Source organism: Nomascus leucogenys, chromosome 12 (assembly GCF_006542625.1).
Source record: "Nomascus leucogenys isolate Asia chromosome 12, Asia_NLE_v1, whole genome shotgun sequence".
NCBI classification, from domain to species: Eukaryota; Metazoa; Chordata; class Mammalia; order Primates; family Hylobatidae; genus Nomascus; species Nomascus leucogenys.
In genome coordinates this window covers 97,587,472-97,609,062 of record NC_044392.1, presented here as the reverse complement: position 1 = coordinate 97,609,062, position 21,591 = coordinate 97,587,472, and the positions used below count along the sequence as shown (strand labels likewise).

At 37.6% G+C, this 21,591-nt stretch overlaps 1 protein-coding gene across 3 annotated transcripts in view; it reads left to right on the top strand.

Annotated features, from left to right (window-relative positions):
• The window catches only part of ST6GALNAC3 (ST6 N-acetylgalactosaminide alpha-2,6-sialyltransferase 3), a 571,422-nt gene that overhangs the window by 234,272 nt on the left and 315,559 nt on the right, over positions 1–21,591 (top strand). For all 3 annotated transcript variants that reach the window (XM_003260221.3, XM_030825173.1, XM_030825174.1), the window contains exon 2: positions 7,294–7,488. In XM_003260221.3, coding sequence (XP_003260269.1) covers positions 7,294–7,488 — 195 coding nt within the window. The remainder of the gene's footprint in view (positions 1–7,293; positions 7,489–21,591) is intronic.

Sequence of the window (21,591 nt, the reverse complement as noted above, 5' to 3'; positions counted from 1 at the left end):
ATGTCAGTATGTCACCTTCAGACATGGTTATAGTCCAGTAAGAATTACAAATCCAACAAACAAAAATCAAGGCAACAGAGTTTTCATGGGTACCACTGTAATAAATTCTGCAGTGCAAAAAGCCAGTCCTAGAGAAAAATTATAGGTAGCAACATTTCCTGAGGAACTTTTATCCCAAAGGAGTTTTTTTTTTTGGGGGGGGTGCAGACATTATTGAGAAGTTCAAGTTAACATGAGCATTATGAATATATCAGATGACATGACAAGAGGTTACACTGAACTTTCTAACACCTATTCTTAAATTATAATAAAAAAAACCCATTGAGTTTTTAACATGCCTGCACATTTTCTCGTTTTATTCGGGGAGTAGATTTAGGTTTTTCTGGCCTGACTGGATTTTTAAACTGCTACAACATGACATAAAAATAATCATGGCTATATTCACTGAGTTTGTTTCATTTTGTAAAATTATGAAAAACAAGTTTATCTCATTCAGTCTCTTTAGCATATGATTCAGTATATCTCCCTTTATAGAGAAGAAAGAAAGCAAGGATTTTCACAAGACAGAGCCGAAGACTGATATTGAGTACATAGAATGAAGAGCCCAGAAAGCAACGTCTCTCAGTGTGGCTGGACAGATAGACACATATAAATTTAATCCAAAGGGTTCTGATTATGAGAACATGGGAGCCTCGGGCCTTCTTTACTTCCCCATACACCTAACAAATTAGTGGGGTTTTTCCTAGAGTTCACTATAGTTTAATAAGCAGGATACGCCCAGATTTTTGATTCAGCAATGAAATAAAATGATTTTATTTATATACTCTGTGCTTTGCTACTTCAACTTTGTGCAAATGGAAAGAAGCTTTATTGCATTCAGAGAGAATTAGATTTGGAACTTGGTCAGTGGCACAAAATAGAACTATAACATATTGATGAGACAATTTTTTATGTGGGAGAAGAATTAGCATTTGATAAAATCACAAAGAAGCAATGGGTAGGGTCTCATCAATGTGTGAAGTGACTGAGCACTGATACACATAACACAGTTGACATTGTCTTTAATATTTATTATTGAATAAATGACAGCATGTGAACAAAAGCGTATGCCTTTTCACACTAGTGAATGCTTGGTCATTAAACAATATTTAAATAAAAAACACAACTTTATACCATTGGTTATAATTTAGGAAAAAGAAAACAAAAACATCTGGCAACAGACTGGATTAAAAGTTAAAGATTTTATTTTGTGGTTAAAGATTACTTCTACAGTAGACAGAATAAAAACACATACATATTAATATAGATTGCAAATTTGCTAGGTCCAGATCTTTGCACTTGTGTTCTCTCCCAAAATAATGGATTCTCTGTGGATTTTATTTTGGAATAGGTATTTCTGCTATGAAGTCTGATAAATGATATTCCCACTCTAAAGAGCAAGCAGCTAGAATGCCATATTTTTGATGCATATTTTTGCAGCACAGAGAGGATTAAATTCTAAATGTCTCAGCTGTTAAAGGCCCCTTCAGACTCGCCCAAAATGAAGAACAAAGAAGGAGAAAGCTTTCCCTAAAGCAATTCATCAGATCTATTTGGGCACAGTGACATTTTCTCAGAACTTATATGGATAAGTTACACTGAACAGTTCAAGGGTTTGCAGCTGCTTGGAATATTTAGGAAAAAAAAAGTCTCTAGTTCTTATGCATTTCATATGGTCTGACCAGTGCTCGACACTGGCTAATGTTCACTGAGGCTGTAACAATCAGTAGTTATATCATAATAGCTTTTGTTTCTCGAGTGCTCATTATGTGCCTGGTACTGTGTTCTGCATTTTCCACCCATTGTATCACTTAATATTTATGCTTCTGATCTTAGGGGAATCACTGTTTATATTGCATATATGCCATTTTTTTGCAGTGTGAAAAATTTGTTGAGCCGAGTGTCATACATTATAAACTGACATGTACTTACTGTTGTTTAATCTAATTGGTGGTTGTTAAATCTAAAGGATGTTCTGACTACTTCAATAAAGGCAGCAGCAATCACTTCCATAAATAAATCATTAGACGTAGAACACATGTGTAAACAGGTAGAGTCTTCTAATTTGCTAAGTGTTGATGGACTCAAAACAGTTACTAGAACAAGCCATAGATGGAATACATTTGTTGATGGAATAAGTCAAACAACTTGAAACAAGGCATTGTCGTGTGTTAAATGGTAATTCAAATAAAATGAAGTGATTGATACATTTTTACTTTTTTGGAAAGTGGAGAATATTTTAGAATTACAAAACATTGCACTTTTATATACATTTATCCTTTCATTATCCTAATGTAGGGTAGATAGGACAGTTGATTGCATCCAACTTCGTTTATTTGGCTTATTATATTTTGTTTTACGATTTTAACTCTGTCTAGCATCATCTGCTACCACTTAGAGTCTATGTATTCTTCTGACCAAATGACTTGAAGGTTTCTGACCAAATAAATGGCCTTTCAAACTGTTAATCCCTCTGCCTGGAATGCCCTTCACATCTTCTCTTGGCGAGGCCCCTGCGGTCCTCAGGACTCTGTTGGAATATCACCACCCCAGACAAACATTCCCTGAACTGTTCCTCCTATACTCACCCTTCTTCTGGCCTCCCACAGCACCCTGTGTATACCCACATTAGCATCATTTGACACCTGGTATTATAGTGTTCTATTTACTGGCCAGCTGCAGTAAGTTGTGACTCTTTGGAAGCATGGTGTGTCTTTTATGTTTTTATTTCAGTTTTTTCAGCACCTAGCCAAATCTACACAGAGTATGGACTCAATGAGCGATTGTGGCTTGAAGATGTAAATTCTTTAGTATGTATTGCATGATATACATGTGACACATGCATGTATATCATGCATATTAGTACTTTGTTCACTTCCCCACCTCCCACATCCCTACGACACACACACATTCTCATTGCATTCAGCGATGTGTAGCCTTCTGTCTCATCCATGGTTTTCACTGTAGTTGCTGAAGCTTGAGGTCACGATCTGGTGGAAGTGACTACTAGAAGAAGGCACATGTGCATTGTATTCTGTTGTACTTGTCATCTGGAGCACACAGTGTACTTGAAGGTATGCCTTTTCTAGTGGAATTTCAGAGTGGTTTCATACCAGCACTATGGGAACACTTTCATGCTAAACAAGAAGAAGGGCAAAGAATCAAACCCGGGCAATGCAACAGAAACTGAGCTGGGGGCCTGAGCTGCAGAAGGAACCTCTGTCCACTGCAGAATACCACTCCCAGTGGCACACAGAAGAGAGGGTGTCTGGCTTCTGCTCCCTGGTTGCTCCCTTCACCCTCTCTGTGCTCCTTACTTGGTTCCCTTTGATAGAACATGAGAGGCAGACATGGGTTGCCAGGGAGCAGGCTTTTACAACTGCTATTTCATCCTGTTTTGAAATTTCTCTCAAAATGGTTGACTTATTTTTCTCTCATGTATGCATTATGTATGTGTTGCTGCACACAACAGTGGATTCAGAAAGGCTATCCACATCTTTGTCCCCAAACCCCCAGACATGCAATGCAATGTAGCAACCAAGAGAACCAGAGAGCCGTGCTGGGCTCTGAATAAGCAAAAGCACAAATCCCATCTGGGTCTCCTTCAAAGCAAGCTGCTATTTTGCAACAAGCTACCAAATGATGATTAAGAAAAAGGTTCTTACCTGTTTACTTAATGGGTGACTGGCCTCTTTGCTTTTATTTAGCCATCTGTTCTGGTCTATGTCCCTTTAAACTTGTAAGATCTGTCACTTCATTAAACTGTTACCTTGACACATTGCAATGTTGTGGACATAATGATTCCACAGAGGAGCAAATTAAAACAGTTTTTCATGATTAGAAGGTTAAATGAGGTAAGGCTGTGGTAGTTATTGGTGAGATAAGGGGTGTTGAGGAGGCAGAGCTCAAGGGACTTTCAGGTGATTGGAAGATTAGGCTGGTGAGACAGAGGGCTGGGGCTTTTCCAAACTATGAGAGGTGAGCAAGAAGCAAGACTGACTTTGGGTATCGCTGACTCCTGGGGGCTGGTTCCACTGCCCATACAGAGGCTGTGACCCTGGCCCTGGCCCTGGGAGGATACAGGAACTGCCTTCAGGTTTCTTGACTTCCCTGGGAGAGTCTGCGAAGAGCAAAAAAGAACTAATTCTACCGGGTAGTGGTAAGCTGAAAATGCAACAACAATAAACATTTTGGTCTTTCTCAGACAGTTATGTGGCTTTCCTTAAGTTCGAAGAAGAATCAGGGGGCCCAGCCCAACTATATGAAAGAATATTTTATTGTGTCTTTACCCGGCACTTCATGGCTTCAGCAGTCCTCCTTCTTGCTCTAGACTTACCTTCCACCTGACTCCTTGACAGTCGCTGAAAACTAGAAAGCCAAGGGCTTTATAGTTTTACTATCTTATGTCAGTTCCTGCTCTGACAACTCTGGTTTCTCTTGATATGACCCGTAATATTGCCGTCACATGGACCCCAAATCTGAGGAATCTCTGAATTTTCCATCAGCTGCTTCTGTCCTGTCAGTAGCCCAAGTTCTGTTTCTCCCACTTAAATCAAGTTTCTCATATCTTTTTCCACCTTGTTATTTCTTCTTCTTCTGCCCTAGTTTTCATCCCTCATTACCTCTGTCCTAGGCAATTGGGATAGCCTCCTGACTAGTCACTGCCTACCTATACTCTCTCCCTGCTCCAAAGCATCTTAAACACTGATGTTTGATTATAACTCATAACTCCCCCCCCTTTTTTTTCTTTTTTTAAAAATTATACTTTAAGTTCTGGGATACATGTGTAGAACGGACAGGTTTTTTACACAGATATACATGTGCCATGGTGGTTTGCTGCACCCATCAACCCGTCACCTACATAAGGTATTTGTCCTAATGCTCTCCGTCTCCTAGCCCCCCAACTCCCTGACGGGCCCTGGTGTGTGATGTTCCCCTCCCTGTGTCTATGTGTTCTCATTGTTCAACTCCCACTTACGAGTGAGAACATGTGGGGTTTGGTTTTCCGTTCCCATGTTAGTTTGCTGAGAATGATGGTTTCCAGCTTCATCCATGTCCCTGCAAAGCACTTGAATTCATCCTTTTTTATGGCTGTGTAGTGTTCCATAATGTATATGTGCCACATTTTCTTTATCCAGTCTATCATCTATGGGCATTGGAATTGGTTCCAAGTCTTTGCTATTGTAAATGGTGCTGCAGTAAACATATGTGTTCATGTGTGTTTATAGCAGAATGATTTATAATCCTTTGGTTATATACCCAGTAATGGGATTGCTGGGTCAAATGGTATTTCTGGTTCTAGATTCTTGAGGAATCGCCACACTGTCTTCCACAATGGTTGAACTAATTTACACTCCCACCAACAGTGTAAAAGCATTCCTATTTCTGCATGTCCTCTCCAGCATCTGTTGTTTCCTGACTTTTTAATGATTGCCATTCTAACTGGTGTGAGGTGGTATCTCACTGTGGTTTTGATTTGCACTTCTCTGATGAATAGTGATGATGACGTTTTTTTCATATGTTTGTTGGCTTCAGCCAAAACAGATATATAGACAAATGGAACAGAACAGAGGCCTCAGAAATAATGCCACACATCTACAACCATCTGATCTTTGACAAACCTGACAAAAACAAGCAATGGGGAAAGGATTCCTTACTTAACAAATGGTGTTGGGAAAATTGGCTACCCATATGCAGAAAACTGAAACTGGACCCCTTCCTTACACCTTATACACAAATTAAGATGGATTAAAGACTTAAACATAAGACCTAAAACCATAAAAACCCTAGAAGAAAACCTAGGCAGTATCATTCAAGACATAGGCATGGGCAAAGACTTCATAACTAAAACACCAAAAGCAATGGCAACAAAAGCCAAAATAGACAAATGGGATCTAATTAAACCAAAGAGCTTCTGCACAGCAAAAGAAACTATCATCAGAGTGAATAGGCAACCTACAGAATGGTAGAAAATTTTTGTAATCTATCCATTTGACAAAGGGCTAATATCCAGAATCTATGAAGAACTTAAACAAATTTACAAAAAAAAAAAAAGCCCCATCAAAAAGTGGGCAAAGGATATGAACAGACACTTCTCAGAAGAAGACATTTATGTGGCCAACTGTCCCCTTTAACCAAACAAAATTTCTTTTGGCTTTCCATCACCTAGCAAACTCAGTATAGGTGTATTAGCTTGATATCTGAGGCAATTCAGCATAAAGTTATCATTTGTGTTTCCAGCTTTTTCTCCCTCTTTGTGCTCCAGTAAGACAAACTACTGTACGCCTATGAGTAACTCTATGTATTCTTGACTGCGTGCTGTTTCCTCTCTCTGGAAAGCTCTATTCACACATATCTGTCAATTAAAACACATGCATTTTATCAAGCTCAGTTTCAAAGATATCTTTGCTTTCTCTCATCTCAATCAGATGCAGTTGTTCCTGCTTTTCTTCCATGGCAGCACGTTTAGAGGAATGTTCTGCTGCTTGGCATAATTTTTTTTCCCTCTTGTTAGTTTTTTGAATCTTTCTTTTGCAAATCCTATAGCACAGGCAGAGTTTCCTACTCACACAGGGTGGTGGATACAGAAACAGAAGAATGAGTGATAATGATACTGTGTCTACAAGAATATGAACATCCATTCATTCATTTATTTATTCATTCATTTGTTTCACTTAAATGTTCTTTGAATTCCTTTAGTATGTAAGGTACCATGTTAAGAGCCTGGGATACAGAGATCAAGATGACACAGTACATTCCAGTTCTCTAAGAACTCACAAATCCATGTAGGAAAATCACATAAATAATTACACGGTGAAAAAGTACAACAATAGAAGTGTCTTTAAAGTATGGGAGTGATGGGACTTTACCTCTGTTAGAGTGGATAGGTTGGGGGTCAAAGCATGGTGGTGAGGAGGGGATTGAGCAATTAGAAAAGGTTTCCTGTCGTTGGAAATGTCTGATTTGGGTTTTGCAAACTGAATAGGAGTTTACAAGGAATATGGTGAGATAAGGAAGGGTGGAGATGCAATGGAAGGGTTCAAGAAAGCAGCTCTGCTTGCTCTCAGCAGCCCAGCACACTAGGACAATTTGGTCACCAAATAATTATTTTCCATTTCCAGGTAAAATATGCTGAATGACAGAATCCTTTGACCCCTATGAAAGAAAAAGAGAGGAATAAAGGAACCTCCTTCTGTGACCGCCTTTGGTTGAAAGTCATTCATTCTTCTTTTTGTTTTTTTTAATGTTTTGTAGAGAAAGTCTGTGATTGCTGTGAGCTTCATAGCAGCGTTCCTTTTCCTGCTGGTTGTGCGTCTTGTAAATGAAGTGAATTTCCCATTGCTACTGAACTGCTTTGGACAACCTGGTACAAAGTGGATACCATTCTCCTACACATACAGGCGGCCCCTTCGAACTCACTATGGATACATAAATGTGAAGACACAAGAGGTAAGATCCCAGAGAGTTACCTAGCAGTTGGAGAGTATCCATGGTAATGGCTTTTCTTTAGGAGCCAGAGGGCTTCCAACTCACTGAACTTACTCTCTCTGCCCCGGAGGGCTTGCTTGGGTCCCTGACAACATCTTCTGTCTTATTATTCTTAGACATTTACTGACAAATGTCTAAATCTGCCACCCCTCCTACATTAAATCTTCTGATTCACTGGCTTCATGTGGAGTCAAGGAAGCAATTACTTGTTTTCCTGGTGGTTTGTGGCACAACGTACATATCTCTCCATTTAGAAGCTCTGATCAGCAGTTACCAGCTGGAGAACTGGCTGGCTTGATTTCCTGTAGGTCAGCTGGTTGGGGAGAGCTCTTTATAGAACTTCAAAAATGCATTTATACTCCTTAAAACTCTGTAATCCTTAGACCTGGAGCTAGAAAAGGCCAAGCTGATTTTAAAATTTGCAGTGGCTGCAGAGATAATGGGATTTAAAGAGTTTTCAAATTTAAAGGGGTTAAAATCGTGTCAGTCCTGTAATCACAGAACCTTTAAATCTTTGTAGCCAATTGGTAGTACAGGAGAGGATGGAGGTATATTGACAACTAGAAAGTGCACACTATGCTAGCACTTTTGCAAGTGAGCGTTTGTCTCATAAAGTAAAATAAAAATAATGAACCTCAGAAAATACGTGACGTATATAGAAGTGCTTAATAAAATTGTTTTCACTATTCATTTCTATGGAGTTGGATGAATGTGAGTTTAATATTCAGAGACACAAAGTCCAAGCCTGTGTGAAATTGTTGGTAACAAAGGTACAAGCTACCAGTGTGTCTACATTACTAGGGAGAGTCTTGGATCAGCTCCCATCGAAAGGTCATTTTGTAAAGATACTAGAGGGTAGAGTCATGCATGGAATGCTACTCCTGTCCTGAGAGTTATTCTTAGCATTCTGGGAGGATGCTAAGCTTGGTACCCCCTTTTGTAGGCAGTCTCATATCTGAGTCATTGCTTCTGGTTAATTTGGTTCTTTGAAAATTGTTTCTGTATCTGCAGGATTTACAGGCCTTTATTAGAATTTTGTAGTTGAAAAAAGCACCATTAATAACATAAATTCTTAGGATCTTTGATATTTATCCTCTAATTGGTTTTAAATTAATTTTTTAAAAAGGTCTATTGCTTGAATTTGTTGAATGTCCCAATAAATTGATTACCTATATAAAAATGTATCTCTTTGAGGAGAGTTTATCTTACCCTCGTCTTTTGTTACTTTTATTTCTGGCTGTCATTTAATATTCTATAACTCTACTATATGGTGTTAATTCACAAGTGCCTGTCACAGGCTGAAAATGAAACATGTGACTAAAATGTCTCATGAAGTATTCTCATATGGGAAATCCCGTCAAATATCAAAGACCCTTTCATTTCTTTAAATATTAATGAATTTGATTTTGGAGTGTGAAAGGAAAAACTGACCTATGGATGCCGCTACTTAATTTGTTCTATTAACTGGGCTATCTTTGAAATTATTTTGATGTAGTTTTTAATACAATGATTTTACAAAAGAATATTGAATATTATTTTGCTCTTGCAAAGGTTATTTCTTAGGAGAAAACATAGTTACTGGAAAGAATTTGGGCTTTGAAAGCACACAGGCATGGTTTGAGAGTCACTTCTAACATTTAACGAACTTAAGCAGTATATTTGCTTTCGGGTAACTTCCTTAACCTCACAGCGTCAATTTCCTTATTTGCAAAATAAGGATAACAACATCAGCCTAGCAAAATTATTTTGAGGATAAAATAAGTCGAAGTATATGAGGTTCCCAGCTCCAAATTGCTATTCAATGAATGAATTGCTTTGGTTTTCTCTGTACTTTCCAGTATGGCATAAAGTGTTCAGTATGAATAACATCAAATTATCAAAGTCCAGAGTACCAGAATTTATATGTACATTTTAAAGATCCTGGACTTGGGGGAATAAACACATGTAGGGGTTCTCAATCTCATTAGTAATCATGATTTTACAAATTAAAACCACAAAATCACAAGGAGATACTAATATACACAAAATGCCAGATTGGCAAAAAATTAAGAAGTCTGACAATACCAAGTGTTGACAAGGATGTGGAACAACAGATACTATTGTATACTTGTAGTGGGAGTAAAAATTATAATACCCACTTTGGAAAAAAGAGCTCCACTGTTGTATTGAGCAAAGTTGAAGATTTACATGCTGTATGCCCAAGCATTTCTAGTCGTGGATATCTACACTAGAGATGCTCATGAACCTGTGCACTGGAAGGCATGGACAGAACATTGTAGCAGCATTTTTCCTAGTAGCCAGAACGTAGAATATACATAAATATTGATGAGCAGGAGAATGAATTAAAGTCGTGCCACATACACTGGAATACCATACAGCAATGACGATGAAGAAACTGCAAGTATATGTGACCACATGGAAGATAAAGCAAAGTACATAATGTGATTCCGTTTATGGGTCACAAGAAGAGACAAAACCAAATAATGTTGCTTAGGGACATATACAATGGTAAACTAAAAAAGGAAAAAAAAAATCAAGGCAATTACTATCATGAAAGAGGGTCTAGCAGTTACCTCTGAGAGGAGTGGGCAGCTTGTGATCAGAATGGGTTTCTGGGGATTTAGCAATGTACTATCTCTTGATCCTGTTGGAGGTTACACAGATGTTCACAGTCCATTTATTAAGTATAAATTTATGGTTTTTGGACTTGCATATTTTATTTAAAAATTCAAAATATATTCTGATCCCAGGAAGGATGTTTATTTACCATTTACCATGGGCAAGGAATCATACAAAGCAATTCACCTAATTCAGCAGCAAGAAATAACTAAAAAGAAGCAATGGGATATTAAGCTATCTAAAGCAAACTGGGAATATTTGAAATAGGCAATTTGATTTTATATAAAGACTAACAGACACATAGGCAACTTATTTCTCTAGTTCTGGTCTATGCATGATAGACCCCACGTTGCAACATGAATGCAGGTGATAGAGCAGAAAATTTTGCATGAAAGTTAAAAACATTAGAACACTCAAAGGGAATGACAGATTTTCTCCTAAATTCAAGTAGTTCTAGGCTAAGTTGGGAGGAAATAAAAACTTTGTGATGTTTTACCACCCTTCTCGTTGATTTCATCCTTTGTTCTGACAGTCCCACCCACCACCAGGTCTGTGCCATGCTCTTACTCCCAAATGATTGTGCATTTGTTCTCACCATAATGTCCTCAGGTGCCATCTGTTGCAGAAATGGTCACATTAAATAAGAGACACGGTATGATAAAGCTTTCAAGAGCCAAAGTAATATAGCTGAAATGATAGGTGGTGAGTTCAGTGTTCTAGGGCAAATAGCTTAAATAGTGACCACAAAACCATGCTTCAGAGATTATCACACACTATGTCCCTATTCATTCTATTCTAATTCTGAGAAGGTCAATAGGCTTAGCTGAACTGAGTCAGGTGATCACCAAGCTGATCTACTTATTTCAAGATCTTGGCCCTTAAAGTTTTCTTAGAAGTTTCTTTCCCCTTAAATGCATATGGTTTCTGGAAATTACTAAACTTCTTAGTATTTTTTTAAATATGCAGGCATGCCAGCAGTGATTTCCAGACCTAGAGCATCTGCAAACACTGTGGCTGTTGATGATGGGTTTACTGCCTGATGCTTCAGCTTGGCCAGAAGTGGCTGTAACTAGTCATAGATTTTATGAGCTAAAATAATTACAAGAAAGAATGTCTCTTTACTACTGTCTAAAGAAAAGTGGAGTGGGAGGCAGCAGAATTAGGTCAAATGTCTAGTGGACACTGTGGCGTGTAGGGTTGCTTAGGGGCAAAATCTGATTCTTTAGTTATCTTTTAAAAACAGATGACTCTGGTCCCTTTGGATTGGCACAAGTGAAAATATAGATGGTTTGTGAATCTATGACAGCCTGCCCTGAAGGCCCCACATATAGTAAATTATACCCAGTTTAAGCTCCGCTTCATTTTATCAATTAATCTGTTTTTTTAAAAAAATAATCTGTTCCCAGGGGAAATACAAAAATTAAAAGGAACACAAGAGAGATGTGGTTTTGCTTATATTTCAAGCTGTTTATTTTTTTCCCTGATACAGACCCATAAAAAAGAGCATTTGAAAACTGTGATGACTATTATAAAGGGGTTAAATAGAAAGATCAAAATATTCCTCCCACTGTGATAATGATGATCTAAACATAACGGAGTTGGTGATTGGCTTTAACTCTTTACCCAGTCTCCCCTTTACTTTCTCAACCAGTGTAAGCTAAGGTTCTTTTCTATGGGGGAGGGGAAGTCTTGAGAAGCAAGAAAGAAAAATGAGTGCCAACTAACTGGGTGAGTGCTGAACTTCTGAAAGTCTTCGCTGGCCACAGAGCCCCAAATTTCTCAACACATGTTTAAGCTGATAGCAACCATGATTTCAAACCAAAGCTTGGATCAGGAGTGATTTAGATTTTGCAACAGACCCTGCCCTCACCTCCCTGCTGTGTCTATAATGCAATCCCCCATTTTAAAAATGACAATGTGGAGATTCCACCTATAGCATTATGGCAGAATTACTGTATTATCAACTGGCTTTGGATATGGTAAAAAGCATATGTCACCCATGTGTTTTTCCAGAAAAAAAATTAAAAACACAAATGTGCTTGACAATATCCTAAAACCCTATTTTCTTCTTGAAACAAGTACTATTTATTTTAAATTATTAATTGTAGCAGACAGAGAAGGTATAAAGGACTAAGGTAGTCCAGGGCTTGGTTCAAGGTAATCTTGCTATCTCCTGTTGAGATTATCGCAGATTTTTGGGAAGAAGGAGAAAATGAACTGCAGGCTAGGTTCTGTTTGTAGTTGCCTATCATGGACTCAGTCATTGTGTTGTCTTTTTTGTTGTGTGACCTGGTGTAAAGACATTGCTTAGAGCAAGCAACCTGCAGTTTATGTGCATTTACTGCTAGATGAAAGGATCCAGCTCAGGTGATCAATAGGATGCCAAGGCCAGATCTTTCTGGTAATCAGTGAGGGTGACAGATGTCTTCCTTAGACATGATAGGGTCTTTCCCTTAAGATGCTGGGGCTACGGAGGATTTCTGGTATTTGGGGAAGGGTTCCCTTTCCCTGGGTGCCTGAAATGTGCCAAGTGAACAGGTGCAAGATTTCCAGAACAAAGGAAACAAGTGCAGGGCTGCATACTGACTTACTCAACAATTTAATGAGGCTGAAGTATGCATCTTTATAAAATGAGAACGTTTTAAAACCTCAAGTAGACTAAATAGGAATATTTAGGATCAGTTGCTGTGACAGACAGGCCGCACTAGCCTAATTAAAGATGTGCATAACATATTGATGTTGCAATAGAATTTCCCAAATTATGGTGATAGTAACAATTAAGGAAGAGAGCTGACTTTCTTGGCGATAAAAGCACACACTCCACACATTTAAATAAATGTACACATGTAACTAAAGCTGACACGAATAGGTTTTCTATATTTGGTAATAGAGGCTTTGGGTTTTACATAAGTATATTGAGAGCAATTATATGCAAATGTATGTTCCAAAAGTTTTAAACTGATCAATTTAATTGTTAATTAAAATCCAAACATTCCCATTTATGTAATCGTAAAGCAAAATAAAATTTGACTATTAATTGTTATACAAAAGGGAACAGCTAAATTAACATATAATAAATCAAAACTTTGTGACTTTTTACCACCCTCCTCATTGATTTCATCCTTTGTTCTGACAGCCCCACCGCTACCACCATGTCTGTGCCATGCTCTTACTCCCAAATGAATTTGACACGTACATATTGGATTTGTCATTTTAAGGATAATTTATCATTTTTCTCAAGTATGAAAGGATATATTTTTTGAGTGGAGAAGAGATGACTCTATTTCTCAGTCTGGTAGTGAATTAGCAACTCTCAATCAATGACCATATCTCAAGACAATCTGTGACTGAGTGCCAGATGAGAAGGACAGATGCCATTGTGGGTTGCAATAATTCCAGGACGCTTTTGTGGGAGAGGTGAGGCATGTGCTTTGGAGAAGGATTTGGATGGGGCAGAGGAAGAAGAGAAAGTAGAGTTGGGTAAAAAAGCAAAGGTTCAGAATATGTATTGTGCATTTTCCTTCAGCCCCTATGACTCCCAGTAGGCCAAGGACACTACATGGAAAGCTACAGTAAACCCGTAATGTCTATGCTGGTAATCATCATTGCCTCACACTTGGTGGAGGCATTTCATACCTTTCTCTGGATTCAATACCTTTAGTCCTAATAGTGTGGCTCTTCTTTCCGTTTGGCTGGTTATCTAGTCTTGCAGTGCTCTTACCTTGGCCCTACTGCCCTGCATACTATGTAGGGGGTCACTTCTAATAATGCTTTTCTCTGTGTAACCCTGACATGGACACAACTCCCCATTTCCAAGGGGCCCCTGAAGTGCTGCCCAGGCCTCTGCGATCCTCTGACTTCCAGAGAAGGAAGTCTGGTACATGTACAGGTAATACATAGGTCAACCTGGCTGGAACCTACTCTGGAATATAGAAGAAGATAGAAAATGCATTCATTGCGTAATTATGATCTAGGAATGTGAGTGGGATTATGGAAAGACCACACTCCTATTTAGACATAGGAGTAATACATACATGCAATATATATATCCATTCATAGTTATGAATCAGTATATACAAGTATATGGAAAATATATACATGTATGCATGCATGCAACATATACATGCATACATGTTCACAGATCAAGTTCTAGCTGCTTAAATACAAACATACATAGAATATATACAACATACTATGTTACACATTAAAATGGTATGTAAATGGTATGTAAAATGGTGTGTAAATGCTGTAAAATGGTATATATATACACACACACACACCATTATATATATATATATAGTCAGGTAGGTGTATATTGTGCCTCTTGTGGTTGTCTACTCTCCATCTTCCGTTTATTAGAGAAGGTGGCCCTTTCTTTTGACCACAAGGGTGAGCAGAAAAGTCAGGCTAGTGATTGGTCAATCAAGTGATTGGTTGAGAGGTGGGCACATGGCCCAAGATGAGCCATTCTGAAGCCTTCTCAAATTTTATTATGTTTTTCTGGGACACACTGGCAGGAAAGGCCCCCTTTTCTCTGGTGGTAAAGCCGTTGGGATGTGATTCTCTGGATGTCAGTAGCTGTGTTCCCAAGAGAGAATGAGACAAAGACACTGAGAGAAGCAGAAACAAGTTGCAAGGCTAATGTGAAGACCCAGACAACACTTCAGGTCCTGAGCTCAATTCTTGAAGGCAGCCTCCCCTCCCATCCCCCAATGGTTTGGGTGTATAAGCCAATATATTTGTCTTCTTTTTACTTTTACTGGTTTGAACTGTTTTTGTCACTTGCAACCAAAAAAGTCCTAGCTGATATATTGTAGTTATTTTACAGCCACCACCACCAAATGTTCACTAATTCATCTTTAAACAAGGTGCCATCTGAAGGAGGAGAGGAGTGATCTTTCCAAATCTGCACTCTCAAACCTGCTGGGGGGCCAAACACAAGTCACATCCATCAGTCAGTTCAGGTGTCTGCAAGGGGTGAACGCTGTCTATCTTTCTGCTTAGGTGCATATTGCTTAGTAAACTAGCTTATCCTTTTGTGGTACAAAAATGAAGGTCAATTTCCCAAGGTTATAATGCCAGAAAATGGCTGGACAAGACTGATTACTACCCTAATTGCTAGTGGTACTCAACTGATAAATCATATAGTTTTATTACAATTGTTAGATGAAAATTTCTCTATTGCTGTGAGGCATCAGCAGTCAAACTAGATTGATTTTCACTTTACAAATCACATTTTTTATTGATGAAAAATCCATTATTATCATAAGTTTTAATGTAGTAAATGGTTCCTCAGGAAGATGTACCACAATTTTATTTATTACAGAACCTTAGGTAGAAAAGTCCCCATTTACCAACTATCTTGTTAATGCACTTGAAAGGGGCCTATTAGAAATTCAAATATCAAATTACCTCATTTGTGACAAGCAAAGGAAAACAAAACAGCGTATCTATCACAAATACCTTGATTTGAGGGTTGAAAAAGATGATAGAACTCATGTCCTGATGTAGAGAGTTTTCCTATAGCTCTTCTCAAGCTGATGGCCTGCAGAGTGACTAGTGCAAAAAGCTTTCATCAAATGGCGATTGGTATTAACTGTAAATATTAGTCAATCACCAAATATTTTAACAAGTGCTTATTCTGTTCCAGACATTGTGCTAAGGATCAGTAATGAACTATAATTTAAAGAAGTGTTAAAATTGGGGTTCACCAAAGACGAGAACAACGTGGACCCAAGTCAGGAGTATCCTGGAACAATACCACCTAGAAGGTGTTTGCATTGCAGCCTACAATGATGATGGCTGAGTAACCATCTTACACAAGAGATTCATTTCACTGTTCTTAAGAATAGTGAACATTCAAGTAATTTCAATTAAACAGTTACATGTAATGTCTAAAAGGTAATTTGTCACTAGGTAGATGGCATCAAATTGTGAGTTCTCATTTTTCAGAGTAGACTTACGAAGGCTTATTCACAAAAGAAAGAAAGCCATTACAGAATATTTTATTTCAGAAATAACTATATGCTTTTATATCAAATGTTATCCGCCTCCCCACCCCGCAAGTTTGGGAAATGGTATGTCTGGTTAACTGAGTCATCTGACTAATAGGCATTTGCCAAGTATTTAATAAATAGATTATTATTCATTTATTGAGATGGAGTCTTGCTCTATCACTTAGGCTGGAGTTCAGTGGCACGATCTCGGCTCACTGCAACTTCCACCTCCTGGGCTCAAGTGATTCTCCTGCCTCAGCCTCCCAAGTAGCTGGGATTACAGGTGCCTGCCACCATGCCCAGCTAATTTTTGTGTTTTGTATTTTTGTGTTTTGTAAAAATACAAAATTACCTCTAGAAATACCCTTCTGTGGTGTTTCATAATATGTGTATTTGTGTATTTGCTCTGTTGTTTTCTTCAAGTATGAACATTTACGAATCCCAAAGTATACGTGGTTCAAATGATTTTGGATAAGGGATTGTGGGCCTGTGTCAAACACAGACTATAAAAATGATTAAGAATGAATAAAACACATGGGAAGCAAAGTTCTAGCAAAAATAAAATATCTCTGAAAAATAATTGAATATAATGACTAGAAATAAATAAAATTGTAATACCTCAGTGGTTAGGTTAAATGACAGTCACTGTGTTAAGTATTTTATGTGCCATTTTCTTTTTTAGCTTTTACGGAGTACATACTATTTTACTGATTTAACTAATTTTTCGAGGCCCCCAAAGTATTGATTCTATGCTAGTGTCTTTCATTGTCCTGCGTGGCAAAACAAGAACCTAAGATTATTCTAGTCAACAAATTCCTTTAAATGGTTTCACAGAGTGCCAATTCATGAAGTCAGTAAGTTAATGGGATCCCATTTGTTGAATTTACTACATGCAATGCACTGTGCTAGGCTCTGAAATTGTAAAAAAGAAAACACTTTTTGCCTAGGAATAAATAAAATTTTTTCATAATGTTAAATGTTAATAAGGAAGGTAGAATAACATGTGAAAGATTATTTTAACTCTTTAAATGTAGTCATAGAAAGAAAGTTTGGAGATAATACTTCAAAATATTAACTGTGATGGTCTATATCTGGGTTGTAAATTTTAGAATTTTTTTAAAAAACATGTTTTCCAAATTTTCTACAATGAGCATATATTGTATTTATTACTAGATTATTTTTTTTTTTTGAAATGGAGTCTCATTCTGTAGCCCAAGCTGGAGTGCAGTGGTGTGATCTTGGCTGACTACAACCTCTACCTCCCAGGCTCAAGTGATTCTCGTGTCTCAGCCTCCTGAGTAGTTGGGACAACAGGTGTGCACCACCATGCCCGGCTTATTTTTTGTGTTTTAGTAAAGACAGGGTTTCACCATGTTGCCCAAGGTGGTCTCGAACTCCTGAGCCTGATCCGCCTGCCTCGGCCTCCCAGAGTGCTGGGATTACAGGCGTGATCCACCATGCCCGGCTGAAGAAGTATTTTTTAAGCAATGTATATCTGTGAAACACTCTAGAACTTTCACTATCATTTAAAAAATAGGATTTAAAATGTTTAGATAAATATATTGTTTGGAATACTTTAAAAAGTGAATATTCTCCCATTCCTTAAGTGTGGGTTTCTCCTAGTGACTCCCTTAATAGGACTACAATATGGAAAGGAGAATAAATAGTAACTATGGTGGAAAGGCTGACAAACACTATCTCAGCTAAGTGATCAAGGTTAACATCAATAGTGACAAATGGTGTTGGTAGTATGTACCCTTGGTATGATGTGATGAAACCGACACTTTACCACTGAGGCCGTCTTCCCCAAATCCCATAAGCCTGTTTAATCATGAGATAAATATCAGACAAATAAATATTGAGGGCCGTTCTACAGAACACATGACGACAACTCCTCTAAACTGTTAAGGTTATCAAAAACGAGGCAAGTCAGAGAAACCCCCACAGCCAAGAGTGTCCTAAGGAAACATGACAACTAAATGCAATGTGGTATCCTGGATGGGCTCCTGAACAGAAAAAAAGACATTAGATCAAAACTAAGTAAGAATAAAGTATGGACTTGAGTTAATAATAATTGTAACAAATGTATTATACTATACGAGATGTTGATAATGGAGAAACTGGGTGTGGGCTATATGGTAACTATTCTATCTTCTCAATTTTTAAATAAATCTGAAACCATTCCAAAATATAAGGTTTGCTTTTTTATATTAATTATTGCATTTTCATTTTTTAAATTTTTCACATATATATATTATTATACTTTAAGTTCTAGGATACATGTGCACAACGTGCAGATTTGTTACATATGTATACATGTGCCAGACACCACATGTTCTCACTCATAGGTGGGAATTGAACAATGAGAACACTTGGACACAGGAAGGTTTGCTTTTAAAAAAGGTATTTAGGTTTTTGACCTGTGCATCTGGAAGGTTGGAATTGTCATTGACTGAGATGGAGAAGACCATAGGAGAAGGTGAATTGAAAAAATTTGAAATATACTAATCTAGCTCCGTAGGGCAGGGATGTATAAGATACATGCATTGTGAATACATCACTGTTTTAATATTCTGTATTTAATACAATAAATATTTTGGCAGGGAAAATAGTGAGCATTCTAGAAATAATTCCTGTCCTCTTTAAGAAGTGCAAGTTCTTCAAAGATTCCCCGGGAACAGCTGTGCAAGTCAGTGTGGCTTTCTAATCTCTTTCATCTATACTTACACACTATAACAGTTTTTTCTATTGCAATGCAGCCCAAGTTTTTCACAAGGTAAATTATTTGTGATATTCTTAGGAAGGAAAGGTAGAAAGTAAATAACTTTTTGGTGGCTTGGTATGGTGTTGTATTTTGCCAATAACTATTTCTTTCCAATAGTGTTTAATAATATTTATTGGATTGAAGAAAGTTAGCCATCTTTCAGGTATCTTTCCCAGAGCTCACAGGACAATATTTCCAGCATGCCCCCGGAATGGTAGACATGCTGCAAATATTGTCCTGTGAGCGCTGACAATCTAGTACTTGTCACAAATAATTATTTTTACAATTATTATTACTATTATTATTATATTATTGCTCCCATTGTTATACATACACACAAATCTATTTATATTTATATATTTGGTCTTTTTTGCTCTTTATTTTGTTTCATTGATCAACATTTTTTGGTAAATGCTATTTTTATGTAATTGTTGCCTGTAGTATTAGACCTACTTCTTTTTGCTCATCTTTTTTCAGAAATCTTTAATAAGTTCACCTCTATATGAATTTCAGCAGCATTTTATTAAGTAGATGGGAAATCTTGGGTGTGTCAGAAAACTATTTGCATAATAATGCTGTGTAACAAATCACCCAAACTCAGTGGCTTAAACAACTGTTTATTCTTGCTCATGTTTTTGTGGACCAGTTGCCATCCAGGCTGAGATCTGCTGTGCTTAGTTCCAAAGCTGCAAGTTGGGTCCTGGTCTGTTTCATGTATCTCTCTTCACCAATGACCATTGAGCCACCTGGGGCATATTCTTCTCATGGTGGAAAAAGCACAAAAGACTAAGTTCAATCTTGAAAGCACATTGCAAGCTTCTGGTGGCCTCACATCTGTTAACATCCCATTGATCAAAGGGAGGCCCAAAATGAAGGGGGAGTAAAGTGCACTTCACCCACCATGAGGTCAAGTCAAGTTACGTGGGCAAGTCCAACATCAATGAAGTGGAAAGTACACTCCTCCTATGAAGGTGAGAGTAGAGAGAGTGACTATTTGCCAAAAATAATTTCATTCACCATTCTGGTGGAATATTTATGGGAATTGCATTAAACGTTAACTTGAAAACAGACACTATTAGAACAATTGCCTTTTCTACTAAGATCTTATCTTCACAAGTAATTGTTAAGCAATTTGCTAAAAAAGACCATGAATGTACATTTCAAGTAGATTTCATGTGGTATCTAGTAGGAGCTTAAAAAATGTTTGCTAAACTGTTATTCATGGATATTTTGTATTTTTCTTATCTCGAGTGCCAGCTATTAAAATGATATGTGTAACTATTTTGGCATGCAAAAATACTATTAATTTTATGTGTGTTTTCCTGCATTTGGTTGCTATACTGAACTCTTCTAATTAAGTTCTGGAAGTTTTGGGGTTTTTTTTTTTTTGCATTGTTTAGGTATGCAATCTCAATGTTTTTAAATAATCTTTTTCGCATTTCTTTTCAATATTGATTGCATTGACTAGAGCTTATCAAACAATAGTAAACAATACTGTAAGATTTTTAAAGACAGTACTTCTAATGTTTGCTCACTTAGTGTAGAGCTGACCTGACCTAGTTTTCTTTACCATATTAAGGAAGAATTCAAATGTTTTTAAAATTATTTTTCTAAAATAATGCCTATGTGTGTTGAGTTTTTATCAAATGACTTCCTGGCATCTATTGAAATGACTGGATGATTTTTCTCTTGGAACTTCTCAAGGTTGTATTTTCTTATTTTGAACCACCATTGCCAATTAATTTCTTTTTTTTTTCATAGTGTGTATATTAGTCATGGTTCTCTAGAGAAAAAGGACCAACAGGATGTGTATGTGTATATGCATATGTGTGCATGTGTGTGTGTGTGTGCATATGTGTGTGTGTGTGTATGTGTGTGTAGAGAGAGATATTGAGAAATTGAGAAAGAGATATTTTAAAGAATGCCTCATGAGATTGTGGGGGTAAGACAGTAGGCTGAAGGCTCAGAAAGATTTGCAGTTTGACTCCAAAGGCGATCTGCTGGTAGAATTCCTCTTTGCTCAGGGACACCAGTCTTTGTTCTATTAAAGCCTTCAACTGATTGGATAAGGCCTATCCAGTTTATGAAGGATAATCTGATTTACTCAGAGTCTATTGACATAAATGTTAATCTCATCTACAAAATATGTTCACAGAGCATCCCATTTTGAGAAGCAGCCTCACTGTGTCGCCCGGGCCGGAGTGCAGTGGTGCAATCTCGGCTCACTGCAACCTCCACCTCCTGGGTTGAAGCAATTCTCCTGCCTCAGCTTCCTGAGTAGCTGGGATTACAGGCACCTGCCACCATGCCTGGCTAATTTTTGTATTTGTAGTAGAAACAGGGTTTCACCATGTTGGCCAAGCTGGTCTCAAACTCCTGACCTCAAGTGATCTGCACTCTTCAGCCTCTCAAAGTGTTGGGATTACAGGCGTGAACCCCCATGCCTGGCCCAGAATAATGTTTGACCAAATATTTGGGTACTATGATGCAGTCAAGTTGACACATAAAATAAACCATCACGATGTATAATTCTTTTAATGAATTGTTGAATTTGAATATTTCTCAGAAGTATTCTTCGGGTTATACAAAATTATTATCCCATATAAAAGATGAGGCAATTGAGGCTAGGATAGGTAATACAACTCACCTAAAGTCACACATGCTCAAAGTGGCAGGACTGATATT